Source organism: Toxorhynchites rutilus, chromosome 3 (assembly GCF_029784135.1).
Source record: "Toxorhynchites rutilus septentrionalis strain SRP chromosome 3, ASM2978413v1, whole genome shotgun sequence".
NCBI lineage: Eukaryota > Metazoa > Arthropoda > Insecta > Diptera > Culicidae > Toxorhynchites > Toxorhynchites rutilus.
The window spans coordinates 201698437-201717721 of NC_073746.1; the positions used below are offsets into that span (position 1 = coordinate 201698437).

The 19285-nt window shown below is 40.0% G+C and overlaps 1 protein-coding gene across 3 annotated transcripts in view; it reads left to right on the forward strand.

Annotated features, from left to right (window-relative positions):
• Nucleotides 1–19285, forward strand: part of LOC129775755 (glutamate [NMDA] receptor subunit 1) — a 42574-nt gene that overhangs the window by 12219 nt on the left and 11070 nt on the right. For all 3 annotated transcript variants that reach the window (XM_055780824.1, XM_055780826.1, XM_055780825.1), the window contains 4 exons: nt 10464–10666; nt 10727–10892; nt 10968–11076; nt 11140–11195. In XM_055780824.1, coding sequence (XP_055636799.1) covers nt 10464–10666; nt 10727–10892; nt 10968–11076; nt 11140–11195 — 534 coding nt within the window. The remainder of the gene's footprint in view (nt 1–10463; nt 10667–10726; nt 10893–10967; nt 11077–11139; nt 11196–19285) is intronic.

Sequence of the window (19285 nt, forward strand, 5' to 3'; positions counted from 1 at the left end):
TTTGAGCTTGAAGTGCGCTATCGTAAATCAAACTTGATATAAAATTATACTCTTCAAGGGGAGGAAGTTCATGCATCGAAATGATTGCTTCAGATATTAATTCTGCAAATTTTCTCCAGTCAATATTCTTCGTGAGGTCATACGCAATATCGACTGACTCACTAGATTTTGATTCATTGGCGATCGATAAAATTATTGGTAGGTGATCACTACCGTGGGGATCTTGGATTACCTTCCATGTGCAATCCAGGGATAATGAAGAAGAGCAGAGAGATATGTCTAGCATGCTTGCCCGTGCAGGAGGGTTGGCTATCCTAGTTGCTTCCCCAGTATTTAAAACTGTCATGTTGAAGTTGTCGCACAGATCATAAATCAACGTGGCACGGTTGTCATCGTAGAGTGACCCCCATGCTGTTCCATGGGAGTTGAAGTCACCTAAGATTAACCGCGGCTCCGGCAATGCCTCGATAATATCAAAGAACTGATGGCGGCCTACCGTAGTCCTGGGAGGAATATATATCGAAGCAATGCAGAGTTCTTTGCCATTGATTTGTATCTGGCAAGCGACAACTTCAATGCCTGTAATCGATGGGATAGTGACTCTATAGAAGGACTGACAAAAGTGTTGTTATTAAAAGTAAAAATAAGCAAATGAAATGAACGAACTAGTTTTTTTTCCTAAATCAATGCTAGCGTTCAAAATCATAAGGGCCTGACATGGAGGGGATCTGGCGTAGTGGTAACATCCATGCCTCTCACGTTCAATTCTCACTCCCGACATTCTTCCAAAAATGGAAGTAAAAGTGACGAACCAGCCAAATGAGTTGAAAGTCATTATAATACAGATATAAAAAAAAAAAAAATAAGGGCCTGACATTTTAACAGAAACTGAAATTTCAGTATTTTTTAAGTGTTCTAAACTTAATTTCACTTCAATTTTACTTCTCGTTACGTTGACAAAAAACGTAAACGAACATAGTCAGAGTCACACAATCTTTTGTTCCTTTGACGGATAAACATTTGACAGTGCATGGGAAAAAAGGTTGCAAGTTTTTTTTATGTAAAATGAACTTGAAAATAAATTTATTTGACTCCGTATGACATAGATTGAGACGCAAAGATTTCCGCTTGCGTCTTAGTTTTAGACGACTGAAGTTCTCAGCACCCTAATTGTGAAAATACAGTAATAACAATTACTGACAAAAGTCAAACTGTGATCCAGTGTTCTGGTGTCAATTGCATTATTTGGCGATCTATAAACATAAACTAAAAACGTTGCTCAAAACGTTTTTTTTTTAAAAAAAAAAGAAAAAAAAAAAGAAAAATAAGACAACTTGCAGACGATGGAGTTATCTCCATCACGGGTACTAATCCCGTCGTTCTGCAAAAGTCGTTGCAAGATACCCTGAACAATCTGTTCACGTGGGCCCTCAAGCTGGGTATCGAATTCTCTACGGAGAAAACTGAAATGGTCGTTTTTTCTAGGAAGCACGAACCCGCCCAATTCCGGCTTCACCTATCCGGCAAAACGAACCAACACTCTATGTTTTTCAAATACCTGGGTGTATATTTTGATTCTAAGTGTACCTGGGGGAGACACATTGCGTATTTGAAACAGAAATGCCAGCAAAGAATCAATTTTCTCCAAACAATTACCGGAACATGGTGGGGTGGCCATCCAGGAGACCTCATTCAGTTGTACAAAACAACGATATTATCAGTGTTAGAATATGGCAGTTTTTGCTTCCGATCAGCTGCCAGGATTCATATTCTTAAGCTGGAGAGGATACAATATCGTTGCTTGCGTATAGCCATGGGGTGTTTGCATTCGACACATACGATGAGTCTCGAAGTTTTGGCAGGAGTACCCCCGCTTACTCTTCGGTTCACAGAATTATCCTACAGATTTCTCATCCGTTGCAAGATCATGAATCCATTGGTGATTGATAACTTCGAAAATCTACTCCAACTGACTCCTCAGTCAAGTTTTATGTCTTTATACCATGAGTACCTTACCCACGACGTGCACCCTTCACCAGGCATCTCCAACCAAGTTTACTTCCCTTACTTCTGCAATTCCTCTGTCATTTTTTATCTGTCCATGCGACAAAAAATCCATGGAATCCCAGATCACCTACGCTCCGATTCTATTCCGCTGATATTTTCGGCAGAATATGGGAAAGTTGGATCTGATAAAATGTTCTTTACTGACGGTTCATTCATAAACGGGTCCACTGGCTTCGGCATCTTCAATGAAAATTCCAGTGCCTCTTTCAAACTCAAAGATCCTTGCTCCGTGTATGTCGCTGAACTGGGTGCGATGTATTACGCATTAGGGATCATTGAAACATTGCCCATCGACCACTATTTTATTTTTTCAGACAGTCTCAGCTCAATAGAGGCAATCCGCTCAATGAAAGTTGATAAACGCTCTTCTTATTTCCTAACAAGAATAAGACAACTAAAGGGTGTGTCACATCAAATTGCATCACGGAAAAACCGCTGTAGAAATTTAATTTTTAGGAATTATATCTTCAGCTTTCGCTTATAATCAGATAAGAGTGTATAGATCACGTTGGCCATGCTTCACTGTCAATTTTTCGTAAATTTGGAAAAATGTCGTCAAACGAAAAAGAGCGTCGTGAATTAATCCTGTGCACTCATTTCGAGAATCCGGAGTTGTCACATCGGGACATCGGTAAGATGCTGGGAATCGTCCAATCCACGGTCAGCAGAGTACTAAAACGATACTTCGAGAACCTAACCATCGACCGGAAGGTGAAGAACGGCAAAAATGGATGCTCCGTCAGTGAAAAAGATCACAAGCGCGTAGTTAAGCAGTTTCGACGTGATCCGAGAAGTTCGGTTCGGGATGTCGCCAATAAGCTGAATTTGTCAAGTTCATTCGTCCAGCGGACCAAGCAGCGGGAGGGCTTGCGTACATACAAGGTTCAGAAGGCTCCTAACCGCGACGAAAGGCAAAACATGGTGGGGAAGACGCGAGCCCGGAAGCTGTACACCGAAAATGCTGACGAAGCCGCATTGCCTGGTAATGGACGACGAAACCTACGTCAAAGCGGACTTTCGTCAGCTGCCGGGCCTGTTGTTCTTCTCCGCAGAGGACAAATTTAGCGTTCCGGAGGAGATTCGCAAGCAGAAACTATCCAAGTTTGCCAAAAAGTACTTGGTGTGGCAAGCGATCTGCTCTTGCGGAAAGCGGAGCGCCCCCTTCGTGATGACCGGCACGGTAAACGGACAGGTTTATCTTAAGGAGTGCCTACAGAAGCGCTTACTACCACTATTGAAGCAGCACGAGGGCCCGACCATCTTCTGGCCGGATCTCGCTTCGTGCCACTATTCAAAGGACGTGTTGGAGTGGCACGAAGCCAACGGGGTCACCTTCGTGCCAAAGGAAATGAACCCGCCCAACGCGCCGGAGCTTCGCCCAATAGAGAAATATTGGGCGATTATGAAGCAGGCCCTCAGGAAGAACCCAAAAGTTGTCAAATCGGAGGCGGACTTCAAGAGAAAATGGATTTCTGTTAAAAAAAACTACAACCTGACGTTGTACAGAACCTTATGGACGGGGTAAAGAGGAAGGTGCGAGCATACGGGCTTGGGCTCGAAGTATGGATAAAAAGAAAATGCCAAAAGTTGTTTAATAGTTTTTATTTTACTGTCTAAAATTTTCAAAAGGATCGCTCTACTGGGCGAATTTCTACAGCGTTTTTTCCGTGATGCAATTTGATGTGACACACCCTTTATTGAGTGTTTTGGTCGAAAAATTATTCAAGATTACCTTAGCATGGGTTCCCTCTCATTGCTCGATTCCGGGAAATGAGAAAGCGGACTCGCTAGCTAAGGTGGGCGCTTTAGAAGGCACACTTTTTGAAAGGCAAATTGCTTATAATGAATTTTTCCACATTCCTCGTCAGTATACGCTCGTAAGTTGGCAGCGCATGTGGAGTGGTGATGAGTTCGGTCGTTGGTTACACACGAATATCCCTAAGGTCTCGACGAGTGCATGGTTCAAGGGATTGAATGTAGGTCGTGATTTCATTCGCGTGATATCTCGGCTTATGTCCAATCACTACAACCTAAACGCGCATCTCTATCGCATTGGGCTCGCAGCAAACAATCTTTGTGATTGTGGCGATGGCTACCACGACATCGAGCATGTTGTCTGGTCGTGTATCCGGTTCCATGCTGCTCGCTCTCAGCTCTCTAGAGCACTGAGAGCACAAGGCAGACAATCGGATATCCCCGTCCGGGATATCTTAGGTAGCCGGGATCCTGATCTTCTGCTTCATCTATATCTGTTCCTCAGAAACGCCGATGTCAACGTTTAATGATGTTTCCTTCGTTGTGTCCCCGTTTCATATTCCTCCTATCCGATCGATAAACTTTTACTTAGTCGCGGCAATACATACACACACTCTTTACAGATGCACGGGCCGAAGGTTGTGCAGTCCACTGATCATGCAACAAGAGCCAAAGGTTGTACCGCTCTTGACAACTCTACACGAGCTGATGATTGCGCCGGCTAGTGACCATTCTATCCTGGATTCCTCGAGTCGAGAAAGACGCACCACGCTAGATATGGGGTACAGACTAGGGGGGCGTTGCTGAATAATGGTCAGCTGCATCCCAATAGAAAGTATCCCGTGTCGGGCACACGTACAGATCATCGAAGACTGCAACATACCAATTATGAGAACACTTGTAATACTAACCTCGAGCCAACCGCGAGTAATCGGTTACATATTACTAACATAGTTGTAAGACAAAAATTGTCAAAATATTGGACTCCCGGCCCCGTCAGACTAACGCCACATGTGCCTTAATAAAATATATATTTTGGAAAAAAAAAGTCAAACTTCCATGAAGTTGCTCTAGAATCCAAACATAGTAGACATTGAAATACTATTTCTGAAATCAAAAAAAAAAAAATATACATTTTAGTTCGTGATATGTTCTGTTTTTTTTTCATAATGCGAAAAATATGATTTGAAAAACTGTAATTAGCTTCTGCATATCCTCTTTCAACGTTATTCGTTGACACATTCGATTTTGTACCATTTGAGTAACTGACTGGTATGCCTGGTATGTGAACTTACCATCTTCCTGGCTACTAACACAATCAAGGTTCAACACAACCAAAGCCCGTGAATCTTCCCACCTTCTATTTTTCATCTCGGGGGCGATACTTGTTGCTGTATGACTGGATGTGGGTAACGTGCGTGTGTGTGCATCAAGTATATGCATAAAAGGTGGGATATTACTATGAGGCATAACAGGCGATATCGGCCAGGTTATTATTATAGCTAATGGTGCCACACAACTTGTAAATCTATAGATGGTTTTCTTGCACACGTTTCTGGATGTGGGTGTTGAATGCGTATCTGCCTCTGTTGGCTGAAAACTGCTGGTCCTGATCCTTCTGGTGATAGCGGAATCGACGATTTTATTTTGACATTGAGTCGAGATAAGTTAAATCTTGGCTAGAAAGGTTTTAAAACAAATTCTGCTGGGTTGCTGCTTCATTGATTCAATCACGGATTGAAGCTCTAGCAGTGAACTTGCGATCTCTGAGAGTCGCTAGAAACAACAGTAGATTTGTTTAGGGTTTCTAGATTCTGAGCGACGGTCTCGGGTAGATGATTGCATTGAATTGACTTCGGTATAGATGGAGTAGCATGCTCTGTTGACAAGGACTTCGACTTTGGTTACATGCGGTTCGATGTAAATATTCGTATCTCATAGTTACGAGTGTTCATTTTCGGCAACTGATTTTTCTCCCTGGTCCACCTGCCTGGGTACGCATTATAGGCAACTTGAGGGATTCATCTCAATTTTACTCGTACCTCATACATATTTGAAGTGATACCATTTATCACACATGTCGCATTGCACCATTGCGTCTGTATTCGGGAATTTGGAGGTTTTGCACGCTCGTCCCAATGCCGGTTGATCGACTGGCGGGGTTTGTTTGCTCTTCCCGCTGATTACTGCTCTTACTCGTTAGTTGATTAGAGTGGTCCGTTACAATGTACCACAAACGCATTGTTGCTTTGCAACATAAAATACCCTAAATCGCTAGCTTGTTATCAAATAACATACACAAAACTTAAGAAGTATGCTAAGAATCGGCATACATATTGTACTACGCAATCATGGAAATCTTTCCAACACACCTCTACAAGTTAGTTACCCGTTCTCCGCTGGGTCGCTGTACTTCAGTGGCGCAAGATCGACGTGGAAAACATGATTTTAAAAAAAATATAGTTTGAGTTTTTTCTTGATTGATCGAGAAGAAAAAAACAAAAGTACTTAATTTTAAAAATTACAATAAATTGAAAGTATGTGCGACATTTCAAAACTCTTCAATGGTTTGATACCATGAGTACAATAATACAATTATACAATATGTTATTTGCAAAAAAAAATACTGTTAATCTAGTTCGAAATTCAAATCAACTGCGTGAAACAGATAACCTTCATCAAATTTTGTGATTGCATTAGAAATACAAGAAAAGAATACGTTGCCATTCGGCAGTAGGCTTTAATAAGATTTCGCATAAATTCAAAACAACTGAAAACATGGAAAACAAATAATTCTAGTAAAAAATCATGTATCACTTCCGACAACATCCCGGCAGTGATTAAAGAAGCAGTAAATAAAGCATCACCGAAACTGTGCTCAGCGGTAATTCCATTCTCTCCTCCAATTTCATTCGTTGATCTGGTGTTACTTGAAGAATTCCTAATTCCTTTCGGAATTCTGCACACGGGGATTGGAGGGACGAATGTTAAGTGTCACTTGATGAAACATTGGTTTGGCAGGATTCTCTCATAATTCTCGATCTGAGAATTCATTGTTTATGAAGTAACCTACTCGCACGAATCTCTCGTCATGATATGAGCATGTGTGAAGAGCATCCATCATTCCAACTGCAACTTGCCCGGGAATACGCGCCAGCATTGGGAGTGTCTGCTTTGAGTACAATAAAATGTCTCTGGTACCGGACCAACATAGGTCGTGTCAGAAACCTGATCGAACGCTTCCAATTCGAGATCCTCGTACAATTCTCCTGGTCGCTTCACTCGAAAAAAAAATATAAACAATATATACAATTGTATCTCAAATTAGCAAAATACTTACATGTAACTGTTGGTATAAGCGCATGGGTGAGATGCACAAAACTAACGCGTCTTGTTCCGTCTTGTTTACGAATTAAAACGGGAAATACCTGAGCGTGGACGAGCGTGAGATTTCACCGCTTCATGCCACACTCACAACGACGAGATGACGCTACACTCTCCATGCGCTACCCGAAGACCAGAACACCCGCCACTAGGTGGCACTATTATTATGGCCAAGTACGATGGCGAAAACCACAGTACCTGAGTACGAGCCCGGAGGGTATTCACGAGAGGCTAGGGCCAAAAACACAAGACAAGGACTTCTAAAGAAACATTTGTACCAAGGATGGAAAACAAGGGAGCATGATGTGATTTACGATTAATCGCAAACTGCACAGATCGTAATCTGTGCAAACTGCGACTAACTATTAATCCTCACCCATCATAACCAAATGATTTTCTCTTGGTAACTCTGAGTTGACCAAAGCATTACTAGACTGAAACTAGTCTGAATAATTGAGTTACTCTCCTTCCTCGTTTTGCTTTCAACTCCTAACAAGAATTTGCTCCATGGGAATGAGTGTCTCTATGACGTACGATTCTCGCTCTCTCATCCGGGCGTTCAATTTTCCTTTCCGAGCGCGTTTACTTCGATGAAACTGGGTAAAATAAAAAAAAATGCGCTACAGCAGATAGGACGACTTTAGTGTTTCATGTTTCACGGAGGATTTCTCAGATGGTGTTTAAATTAATCAAGAGACTACAAACAATAATCCCTCTCAAATCACTAATTTTATGAGTTAATGTAAATGCGTTATTGGCCAAGGCTTTTACGACATCGAACACGTGGTCTTGCGAGATATATTTTTCCGCCTGCCCAAATACAGACCACTTTTTTCGGGGCCGAGTAAACTGGTGTCTAGAAAAGACCTTGATTACCTTGAATTAATAAAAAACATAAATTAGCGCAAATATGTCAACATGTGTTTTTTTGTTTAAGCACGTAAATATTTGCTCATAATTTTTTTGGATTGTGGCACTCTACATAATTTGTATGCAGATAGACTATCCACAGTTTGTGGGGGAATGGAATACTCATACAACTCAAATGGATAATGATTCTCTGCTATCACAAAGCTATGAAATTTTTTGACGTTTTGTTTTACTATTGATTCATTCAAAAAAAAAAGCTTTATTTTTAAATGTTTTCTTATCCTGAGACTGGCTCACCATATTGCACTGCTACTAAAACCGTAGGCTAACTTCAAGGATATTTTTTATTCATTTTCGGCGAATAATCAATAGAGTGCCGTGTTATGAAACATCAGAATAATAGCAAAAACAATATAACGATCATAAGGTGTTGGACAGGTTATTCCAGACGACATTGGAATATATTCCATCTGATCATCTTTAGAAAGGTCAATGACCTTCAAAGGATAAATTTATCTTGGGCACATTGAATTGATGTTCATGACTTCCAGTCGGACGTTTATTCGCTCTGATAATAATTGTGTGGTCCTCACAAAGTATATATTCCAATGCCGTCAGTTCACTGAAATTATTCGCATACCGTTTGATGATAAGGTAGGATGTTGATAATCATTTGCTGCGATACCTATTGTTCCAACAGTATTCATTCGACAATATGAAGACTGAATACCTGAAATTAACCAGATTCTACCATGCAAATCTGCGGTCAAAGCAGTATGTACACTTGAGAGATGCAACAAGTTTGAAGGGATATAAAAAAACATTAGTCGTTCGACAAATCTACTGCCACATATGTCGGAAGTCCACGATACATGAATGTCATACGTCCATACTATTTCATTACATTTATTCGCAACGAAGAACGTAACCACACAGAATTGAATTAATCAAATATGTGATCCGTTTTATCTACAAAATAAAAAAGGGTCTGAAATTCAATCGAATTCGAAAGGTGTTTCGTGAAGTCACTAATTGAATTACTGTTGGAAAAATTATTTGGAGAGAAATGTGAATGTACAGAATTATTGGAATCTAAAAACGATTTTGGGCGGGATGAGATTCGCCCAAATCTGCTGGTAATAAAATTAATCAATTGCATCCATTACCCGTCTGCTGTTTATCGGGCGGGAGACGACAGCAAAATAAAATCGACTCGAGACTGAGTCAGCCACTCACTGCGGACAGTGCAATAGAGAATTAAAAATCCCTCGATGAGTGTCGTAAGATTTCAGTTGATCGTCTCTTGTTACACTTTCCGATCAAGAACTCATCATCCGCTCTATGGAATGGGATTAATCGTTTGTGGCTTGCACTCACGATAAAACCTGAGTAGTAGAAGTAATGCTTCGAGAGTGCAAGCAGTTGGGATTCCGCTCTCATATTGCTTTTTTGAGATCTTGGTAGCTCACCGTTCCAAGTATTCTCTCTGTGTACATATGAAGAATAAAAGAGCCTCGCCTGCTGGGGGTGATTTAAAAACATCCGACTAGAGGGATATACTTATTCATTGATCGTTGAATGTGATTTTTTACCATCCCTGATTTGTACCGGACGGTTGGATTTGACCAAGTGTCGCGCAAAGACAAAGGATCGCGGATAGCCGCGATATTAAAAGGCGGTTTCGAAAAAGGAAGTTCGGTGGTGCGGTTTCGCGAGTGCTTGCGAATAAAGCGATAGTTCGTTTTACTGAAGAAGGTCCTCGAAATCAAGGCTCTGGAAGAGCCGCTGTGAGTCGCCACACTACCTTGGCCCCAGTATCCCGGAAACGAAAGATGAGTGTAGGCTAAGAAAGTGGGCGGGATAGTAGCGTGATTACACGTGCGGGTGTTTCCCTTGGCCGCGTAGTTATATCCGCTAGCCAACCATGAAGCTAAATAAAGACAGTTTTATGTGTGCCACGAGACACCCAAGCTGACAACTTACATACATTTCGTTCGTGTTTCTAAAGCTGGGCTGACTTTGAAAGCACTGTTTGTTATTATCACTGACAAATACTGAAACTCAACGAACGCAAAAACTAAAATGTCAACAGCAATTGAACGAAAAGGTTGCCGACATACATCGCGCGCAACTCGACATGCTGAGTTGAATCGAAAAAGTTGGTCCAACCTAAGTTGCCAGTTGCCTAGAGTGTATGCTCCCATTTGATTACACATGCTCTCAACTTTTTTTGACGTATTCGTTAAGTTGCTTTCCAACTTAGGTTGCCTAGTATGTTGATGGCCTAAATGGCATGTTCATTATAAGGTGATTTCTGTTTAATATAACCTCTTTTTCGAGTAAACGCAACATTTTATTATTTATGTTTTTATGTTTTTATGTTTCAGGTTATTGTTATCCATAGTTCGGATACCGACGGAAGAGCAGTTCTGGGTCGCTTTCAAACCACATCGCAAACAAACTACGATGATATTGATGTACGGGCAACTGTTGAGAGCATAATTGAATTCGAACCAAAGCTGGAAAGTTTTACAGAAAATCTTATCGAAATGAAAACGGCACAGTCAAGAGTTTACTTACTCTACGCAAAGTATTACACACTATAATAAATTTGTAATTGAAATTTGCTTACGAAATGGACTCATTCCAGTGCCGAGGATTCGTATGTCATTTTCCGAGACGCTGCTCAAAATAATATGACAGAAACAGGTCATATTTGGATTGTAACCGAACAGGCTTTGATGGCTAACAATACACCAATAGGAGTTTTAGGATTGAAATTGAATTACGCAAATAGTGAGAATGAACATATAAGGGTATGTTTAATGCAATAATATAAACTAATAAACTGAGGAAGTTCGAGATGTTTTACGACTGGAAAATATTTTTAGGATGCTATATACGTTCTGGCATCTGCAATCAAAGAAATGATGACTCACAATGAAACAATCACCGAGGCTCCAAAAGATTGTGACGACACAGGTGCTTTTTGGGAATCAGGTGAATTGAAATATGCTATGATTGATGGCCAGATGAGTTTATTACTATTCATTTTTGCTCAAGGAAGGAAAATGTTCAATTATTTGAAAACTCGTAACATTCGTGGATCTACAGGACAGGTATGTTCTATCATTCAGTATTTATTTACATTCTAACTAGAAAAAGATTATCCTCAACGATTTAACAATAAACAATTTGAAAGGGGCTCACGCAAGAGGTGCGAGAAAAAAAACTAAAAAATAAACTCTATTGAAAACTAATTTATACTAAACATTAACTTACTGAAAACTGATCTAATGAGTCAGAACAAAATTGTACATCTACAACCCTATTCAGGGAGCTATACGAGCCACGCGCTAGAATTTAAACACAACGGCGTGACGACAAAGCTACAGTGCCGGACGAAACATTAAGACCACTGCTCAAGTGACAAATCTTTGAAAAAAATTATCCAATCCAGTGTTTCAATCCATTTATAATAATTTATTTGCATTGTTCGAAGAAATTTATAACATATGTAGTTAAAACAATAATCATTAATTGAAAATGCGTTGGAGGCATACTTTTTTTGACGTAGGACTACGTCTTTCATTTCTATACCGGGGTGTAAAATCAAAGTTTCGAAAACGAAAGCGTTACGCCGGAGACCGAGATTTTGAGCGTTAATAGCTCCTAAACAACTGAACGAAATGGTATGATAAACACTTCATTCGAAAGATAAAATGTCTACGCGTTATATACTTGTTACTTTTTGATCCAAAAACTTGTTTCAATAGTGCTAAAATTGCTTTCAAAACAGGCTATTGAAATCACCAATCGGTATATAAGCGAGCGGCGCTCGGAAATCCACTCAGTTCTAATTGAACAGCGATTGGAGCATGTTGTCGCTGTTGCGGTGAAGCTCTTTATTTATCATGAAAGCGCGGATGAACGGTGTCACCAAGAGCCTGTTTGTGCACCCTAGGCCAGAAGGGAATCTATCAGGAGGAGAGTGATGCCACAAACGGTTCCCTGGGAAGACATCGCTACACACACATACACGCGCGGCTATTAACAGGTGGTTATCGAGTTGGCATTAACCACTGGTGGGCTTCCAGTATCGAGGAAAATGTGGAAATATCTAATCGTTACTGAAAATAATCTGCCAGTTCCTCTGGGAATTTTCAAAATATATTCATGTGAAAGAGTTTAATTGAATGTTTTCTATCCATGTAACACTGTGACCAAATATGTTTCCATCAAGTGCTATTAACAGGTGGTTATCGAGTTGGCATTAACCACTGGTGGGCTTCCAGTATCGAAGAAAATGTGGAAATATCTAATCGTTACTGAAAATAATCTGCCAGTTCCTCTGGGAATTTTCAAAATATATTCATGTGAAAGAGTTTAATTGAATGTTTTCTATCCATGTAACACTGTGACCAAATATGTTTCAATCAAGTGCTGTTAACAGGTGGTTATCGAGTTGGCATTAACCACTGGTGGGCTTCCAGTATCGAGGAAAATGTGGAAATATCTAATCGTTACTGAAAATAATCTGCCAGTTCCTTTGGAAATTTTCAAAATATATTCATGTGAAAGAATTCATGTGAAAGAATTTAATTGAATGTTTTCTATCCATGTAACACTGTGACCAAATATGTTTCCATCAAGTGCTATTAACAGGTGGTTATCGAGTTGGCATTAACCACTGGTGGGCTTCCAGTATCGAGGAAAATGTGGAAATATCTAATCATTACTGAAAATAATCTGCCAGTTCCTTTGGGAATTTTCAAAATATATTCATGTTAAAGAGTTTATTTGAATGTTTTCTTTCCATGTAACACTGTGATCAAATACATTTGGTTTTGTGGTTTTTCAATCAATCGCAATTAACAGGATAGCTTCAGAAGATTATTCTTCCCCATCAGTAGGATATTTCGGATATTTTTTGCCTTCCAAATTGCCATCGTAAACCACACCTTCTCTCGATTCAATCACACACAAAAAGCATACTTAAGCGATATTCTGGTGGTGAGACACATTCATTTTTCGTGAGGACATCGACAAGACAACATCGTTGCCTAACGTGCTGGAGGAGGTGGACGGCGAAGGATCGACACATACACGCGCAGAACTCTTTCCGTTAGGATGCCATTCAGCATCGAGAAAGTTCCGGAAAGATCTAATCATTGCTGGAAAATAATCTGCCAGTTCCTTTGGGAATTTTCAAAATATATTCATGTGAAAGAGTTTAATTGAATGTTTTCTATCCATGTAACACTGTGACCAAATATGTTTCAATCAAGTGCTATTAACAGGTGGTTATCGAGTTGGTATTAACCACTGGTGGGCTTCCAGTATCGAGCAAAATGTGGAAATATCTAATCGTTACTGAAAATAATCTGCCAGTTCCTTTGGGAATTTTCAAAATATATTCATGTGAAAGAGTTTAATTGAATGTTTTCTATCCATGTTACACTGTGACCAAATATGTTTCAATCAAGTGCTATTAACAGGTGGTTATCGAGTTGGCATTAACCACTGGTGGGCTTCCAGTATCGAGGAAAATGTGGAAATAACTAATCGTTACTGAAAATAATCTGCCAGTTCCTCTGGGAATTTTCAAAATATATTCATGTGAAAGAGTTTAATTGAATGTTTTCTATCCATGTAACACTGTGACCAAATATGTTTCAATCAAGTGCTATTAACAGGTGGTTATCGAGTTGGCATTAACCACTGGTGGGCTTCCAGTATCGAGGAAAATGTGGAAATATCTAATCGTTACTGAAAATAATCCGCCAGTTCTTTTGGGAATTTTCAAAATATATTCATGTGAAAGAATTTAATTGAATGTTTTCTATCCATGTAACACTGTGACCAAATATGTTTCCATCAAGTGCTATTAACAGGTGGTTATCGAGTTGGCTTCCAGTATCGAGGAAAATGTGAAAATATCTAATCGTTACTGAAAATAATCTGTCAATTCCTCTGGGAATTTAAAAATACATTCATGTTAAAGAGTTTATTTGAATGTTTTCTTTCCATGTAACACTGTGATCAAATACATTTGGTTTTGTGGTTTTTCAATCAATCGCAATTAACAGGATAGCTTCAGAAGATTATTCTTCCCCATCAGTAGGATATTTCGGATATTTTTTGCCTTCCAAATTGCCATCGTAAACCACACCTTCTCTCGATTCAATCACACACAAAAAGCATACTTAAGCGATATTCTGGTGGTGAGACACATTCATTTTTCGTGAGGACATCGACAAGACAACATCGTTGCCTAACGTGCTGGAGGAGGTGGACGGCGAAGGATCGACACATACACGCGCAGAACTCTTTCCGTTAGGATGCCATTCAGCATCGAGAAAGTTCCGGAAAGATCTAATCATTGCTGGAAAATAATCTGCCAGTTCATTTGGGAATTTTCAAAATATATTCATGTGAAAGAGTTTAATTGAATGTTTTCTATCCATGTAACACTGTGACCAAATATGTTTCAATCAAGTGCTATTAACAGGTGGTTATCGAGTTGGTATTGACCACTGGTGGGCTTCCAGTATCGAGGAAAATGTGGAAATAACTAATCGTTACTGAAAATAATCTGCCAGTTCCTCTGGGAATTTTCAAAATATATTCATGTGAAAGAGTTTAATTGAATGTTTTCTATCCATGTAACACTGTGACCAAATATGTTTCAATCAAGTGCTCTTAACAGGTGGTTATCGAGTTGGCATTAACCACTGGTGGGCTTCCAGTATCGAGGAAAATGTGGAAATATCTAATCGTTACTGAAAATAATCTGCCAGTTCCTTTGGGAATTTTCAAAATATATTCATGTGAAAGAGTTTAATTGAATGTTTTCTATCCATGTAACACTGTGACCAAATATATTTCAATCAAGTGCTGTTAACAGGTGGTTATCGAGTTGGCATTAACCACTGGTGGGCTTCCAGTATCGAGGAAAATGTGGAAATGTCTAATCGTTACTGAAAATAATCTGCCAGTTCCTTTGGGAATTTTCAAAATATATTCATGTGAAAGAGTTCAATTGAATGTTTTCTATCCATGTAACACTGTGACCAAATATATTTCAATCAAGTGCTATTAACAGGTGGTTATCGAGTTGGCATTAACCACTGGTGGGCTTCCAGTATCGAGGAAAATGTGGAAATATCTAATCGTTACTGAAAATAATCTGCCAGTTCCTTTGGGAATTTTCAAAATATATTCATGTGAAAGAATTTAATTGAATGTTTTCTATCCATGTAACACTGTGACCAAATATGTTTCAATCAAGTGCTATTAACAGATGGTTATCGAGTTAGCATTAACCACTGGTGGGCTTCCAGTATCGAGGAAAATGTGAAAATATCTAATCGTTACTGAAAATAATCTGTCAATTCCTCTGGGAATTTAAAAATACATTCATGTGAAAGAGTTTATTTGAATGTTTTCTATCCATGTAACACTGTGACCAAATACATTTGGTTTTGTGATTTTTCAATCAATCGCAATTAACAGGATAGCTTCTGAAGATTATTCTTCTCCATCAGTAGGATATTTTCGTATCCAATATTGGATGCATAAAACCTTGTACCTCCAACGTAACGCTCTCGTTTTCGAAGTCCCCCAAATATTCATTTATTCATTCATTCAGAATGGATTCAGATTGAACTTCAAACAAAGGATCACTGAATCAACGATAGTCCTACGTCACCATTGCGGTTATACCATAGATATAACCCACTTTCTGTTTTTTTTATTAATCCGTTTATTTTTACAGGCTCAGTTATAAATATGTTTAATGAAGCCAAACTCTTAACTATATTTCAACTAGCATATATCAACATGGTGTTTCCTTAATTCTATAGTTAATGAAATAGGAAACCGATTACTCGCGGTCGACTCGAGTTTAGAAGGGTGACACATTTTCATTAGGAAAAGGATGGGATGTAAGGAGATGTGTGTTTACACTCGCACTCACATTCACATTCACATTCTCATTCACACTGACATTTCACACTCAATTCTTAAAACTATCCTTACATCTAATATGTATTTACAATTTAACTTATTCTAATGTTATTAGGAAGGGAACCGATAGCTCGCGAAGGACGAAAAGGAGGGGAAAAGGATGTATGAACAATCACACTCGAAGATCGATAGCTTTAAGGAAAACATATATTTGGGACATGTAATCAAGGTGCACCCGTGGCCGAGTGGTTAGCGTCTCACATTATCATGCCGGGTGTTCGGGTTCGATTCCCGTTCTGGCCGAAGGATTTTTCGTCAAAGAAATTTCTCGACTTGCACTGTGGTCACGCGTATTCAAGAGCTTGCCCCTCGGAATACATTCAAGGCGTGTTATTTGGCTTAAGAAATCTCTACTAAGTATTAATAAATGACGCTAGTTAATGCATACGTTGAGACGGAAAAAGTTCCACAGAGAACGTTAACGCCATTCATGAAGATGAATCAAGGTCTAACCGAGCCAACACATCTCTCACCGGCACATTGGACTGCTTTCCTCCAGCCCGAAGGGAGTTTTCTAAATTCGATCTGGCGACAAGATACAACTCGCACGACCAAACAACGTGTTCGATGTCGTGGTAACCATGGCCACAACCGCAGAGATGGCTGTCGGCAAGATTAAAACGAAAAAGCAGCGCGTCTCACGAATAGTGATTGGACATGAGTCGGGAGAAGGTGCGAATAAAGTCCCGACTCAAGTCCAGACTTTTGAACCACGGATTGAGGCTAACCTTAGGGATAATCGAGTGGAGCCACCGGCCCAATTCATCTTCGTTCCATTTGCGATGCCAGTTAGCGATGGTATTTCTACGAACTAAAGAATAAAATTCATTGAAGGCGATTTGACGCTGATAAATATCGCCTTCAATTGCACCTACCTTTGCTAATGAGTCAGCCCTCTCATTACCCGGAATTGAGCAATGTGAAGGGACCCAGACAAAGGTAACAGCGTCTGGATAAAGCACTCAAAATTTCTCGTATTCTCTCAAGGAAGTACGGCGAGTGCTTTTCCGGCCTCACTGAACGGATAACTTCGACAGAGCTCAGACTATCTGTTACAATGTAATAGTGTTCAACAGGTCGTGAGGCGACGCTGTCCAGCGCCCAGTGTATTGCTGCCAATTCAGCAATATACACTGAGCAAGGATACTGAAGACTGTGTGAGGTGCTAAAAAATTTGTTGAACACTCCTGTGGACTCATTCATAGAGGACCCATCAGTAAAGTACATATTATCACAATTGACACGTCTATACTTTGCTTCGAAAATCGTAGGAACGATCCCCGATCGATGATAATCTGGAATTCCATGGATATCCTGCTTCATGGACAGATCAAAATGCACAGAGGAATTGATGTAGTCAGGAAAACAAACACGGTTGGGAATATACGAAGAAGGCTCAACCTGCATGGAGATGAATTCATGATATGAACTCATGAATCCGGAGTGAAAATTTAGCTCGATCAGCTGCTCAAAATTTGCGATCACCAATGGGTTCATGACCTTACACCGGATGAAGAACCGAAGAGATAATTGATAAATTGAAGCGATCTTTTAGTGGGAGTACGCCTGCCAAAACCTCGAGACTCATGGTATGCGTTGAGGGCATACATCCCAACGCGATACGGAGACAAAGATACTGAATTCGCTCGAGTTTAATGAGGTGTGTTTTGGCAGCTGATTGAAAACAGAAACTGCCATACTCCATCACTGAGAGAATAGTTGTTCGATACAACATAATAAGATCTTCGGGATGGGCTCCCCACCAGGTGCCGGTAATTGTACGGAGAAAGTTTATTCTTTGTTGACATTTTTTACTCAGATACCTAATATGGGCCCCCCAAGTACATTTGGAGTCGAACCAGACCCCAAGATACTTGAATGACATAGCATGAGTGATCGGTTTACCCAAAAGTTGAAGCTTTGGTTTTGCTGGCCTATGCTTCCTAGAAAAAACCACCATCTCTGTTTTCTCCGTGGAGAATTCGATCCCTAGCCCAATGGCCCAGGTTGAAAAATTGTTCAATGTATCTTGTAAGGGTCCTTGCAGGTCGGATTCGTTTGATCCTACGACAGACACCACTCCATCATCTGCAAGTTGTCTTAGGCTGCAATTTTGTGTAAGGCAATTGTCGATGTCGCTTACATAGAAGTTGTACAAAAGGGGGCTTCAACATGAGCCCTGGGGAAGTCCCATGTAGGAGACCCGACTTACTGTCGAATCCCAGTGAGAAAAATTCAAATGTTTCTCACAAAGCAAGTTATATAACATATTATTCAATAGAGGCGACAGACCCCGAGAGTGTAATTTGTCTGACAGGACCTCTATTGAAACTGAATCAAAGGCCCCCTTTATGTCCAAGAAAACTGAAGCCATTTGTTTTTTTTCGGCGTAAGCCATTTGAATTTCTGAAGAAAGCAACGCAAGACAATCATTCGTCCCCTTGCCCCTGCGGAACCCATATTGTGTATCTGAGAGTAGGCCATTCGTTTCAACCCATCGATCAAGGCGAAACAAGATCATTTTCTCCAACAATTTCCGTATACAAGACAGCATTGCTATTGGGCGGTACGAATTGAAGTCGGACGCGGGTTTTCCGGATTTTGAATAGCAATAACTCGTACTTGTCTCCAATCATCTGGAACAATATTATGCTCCAGAAACCGATTGAATAAATTCAACAAGCGATGTTTCGCCACATCAGGGAGGTTTTTCAACAAGTTGAACTTAATTCGGTCCGATCCCGGAGCAGAATTGTTACATGAAAGGAGAGCAATAGAGAATTCTACCATCGAAAACTCAGAATCAAGATCGCACCTATCTTGTGGTATATCTCGAATAATTTTTTGCACGGGAACGGAATCGGGACAAACCTTCCGTGCAAAATTAAAAATCCATCGATGTGAATATTCTTCGCTTTCATTCGTTGAAGAGCGATTTCTCATGTTTCGAGTCACTTTCCATAGTTTTTTCATTGACGTTTCTCGTGACAAACCTCCCACGAAATTTCGCCAATAAGCACGTTTTTTCCCTTTGATCAAATTCTGACTGATTCTCAAGGGCTAAATACGTTTGAAAATTTTCAGGAGTTCCACGTTTCCGAAAAGCTTTAAATGCATTCGATTTTTTATATAAAGCTTGGAACATATGCTATCCCACCATAGATTGGGAGGCCTTCGACAA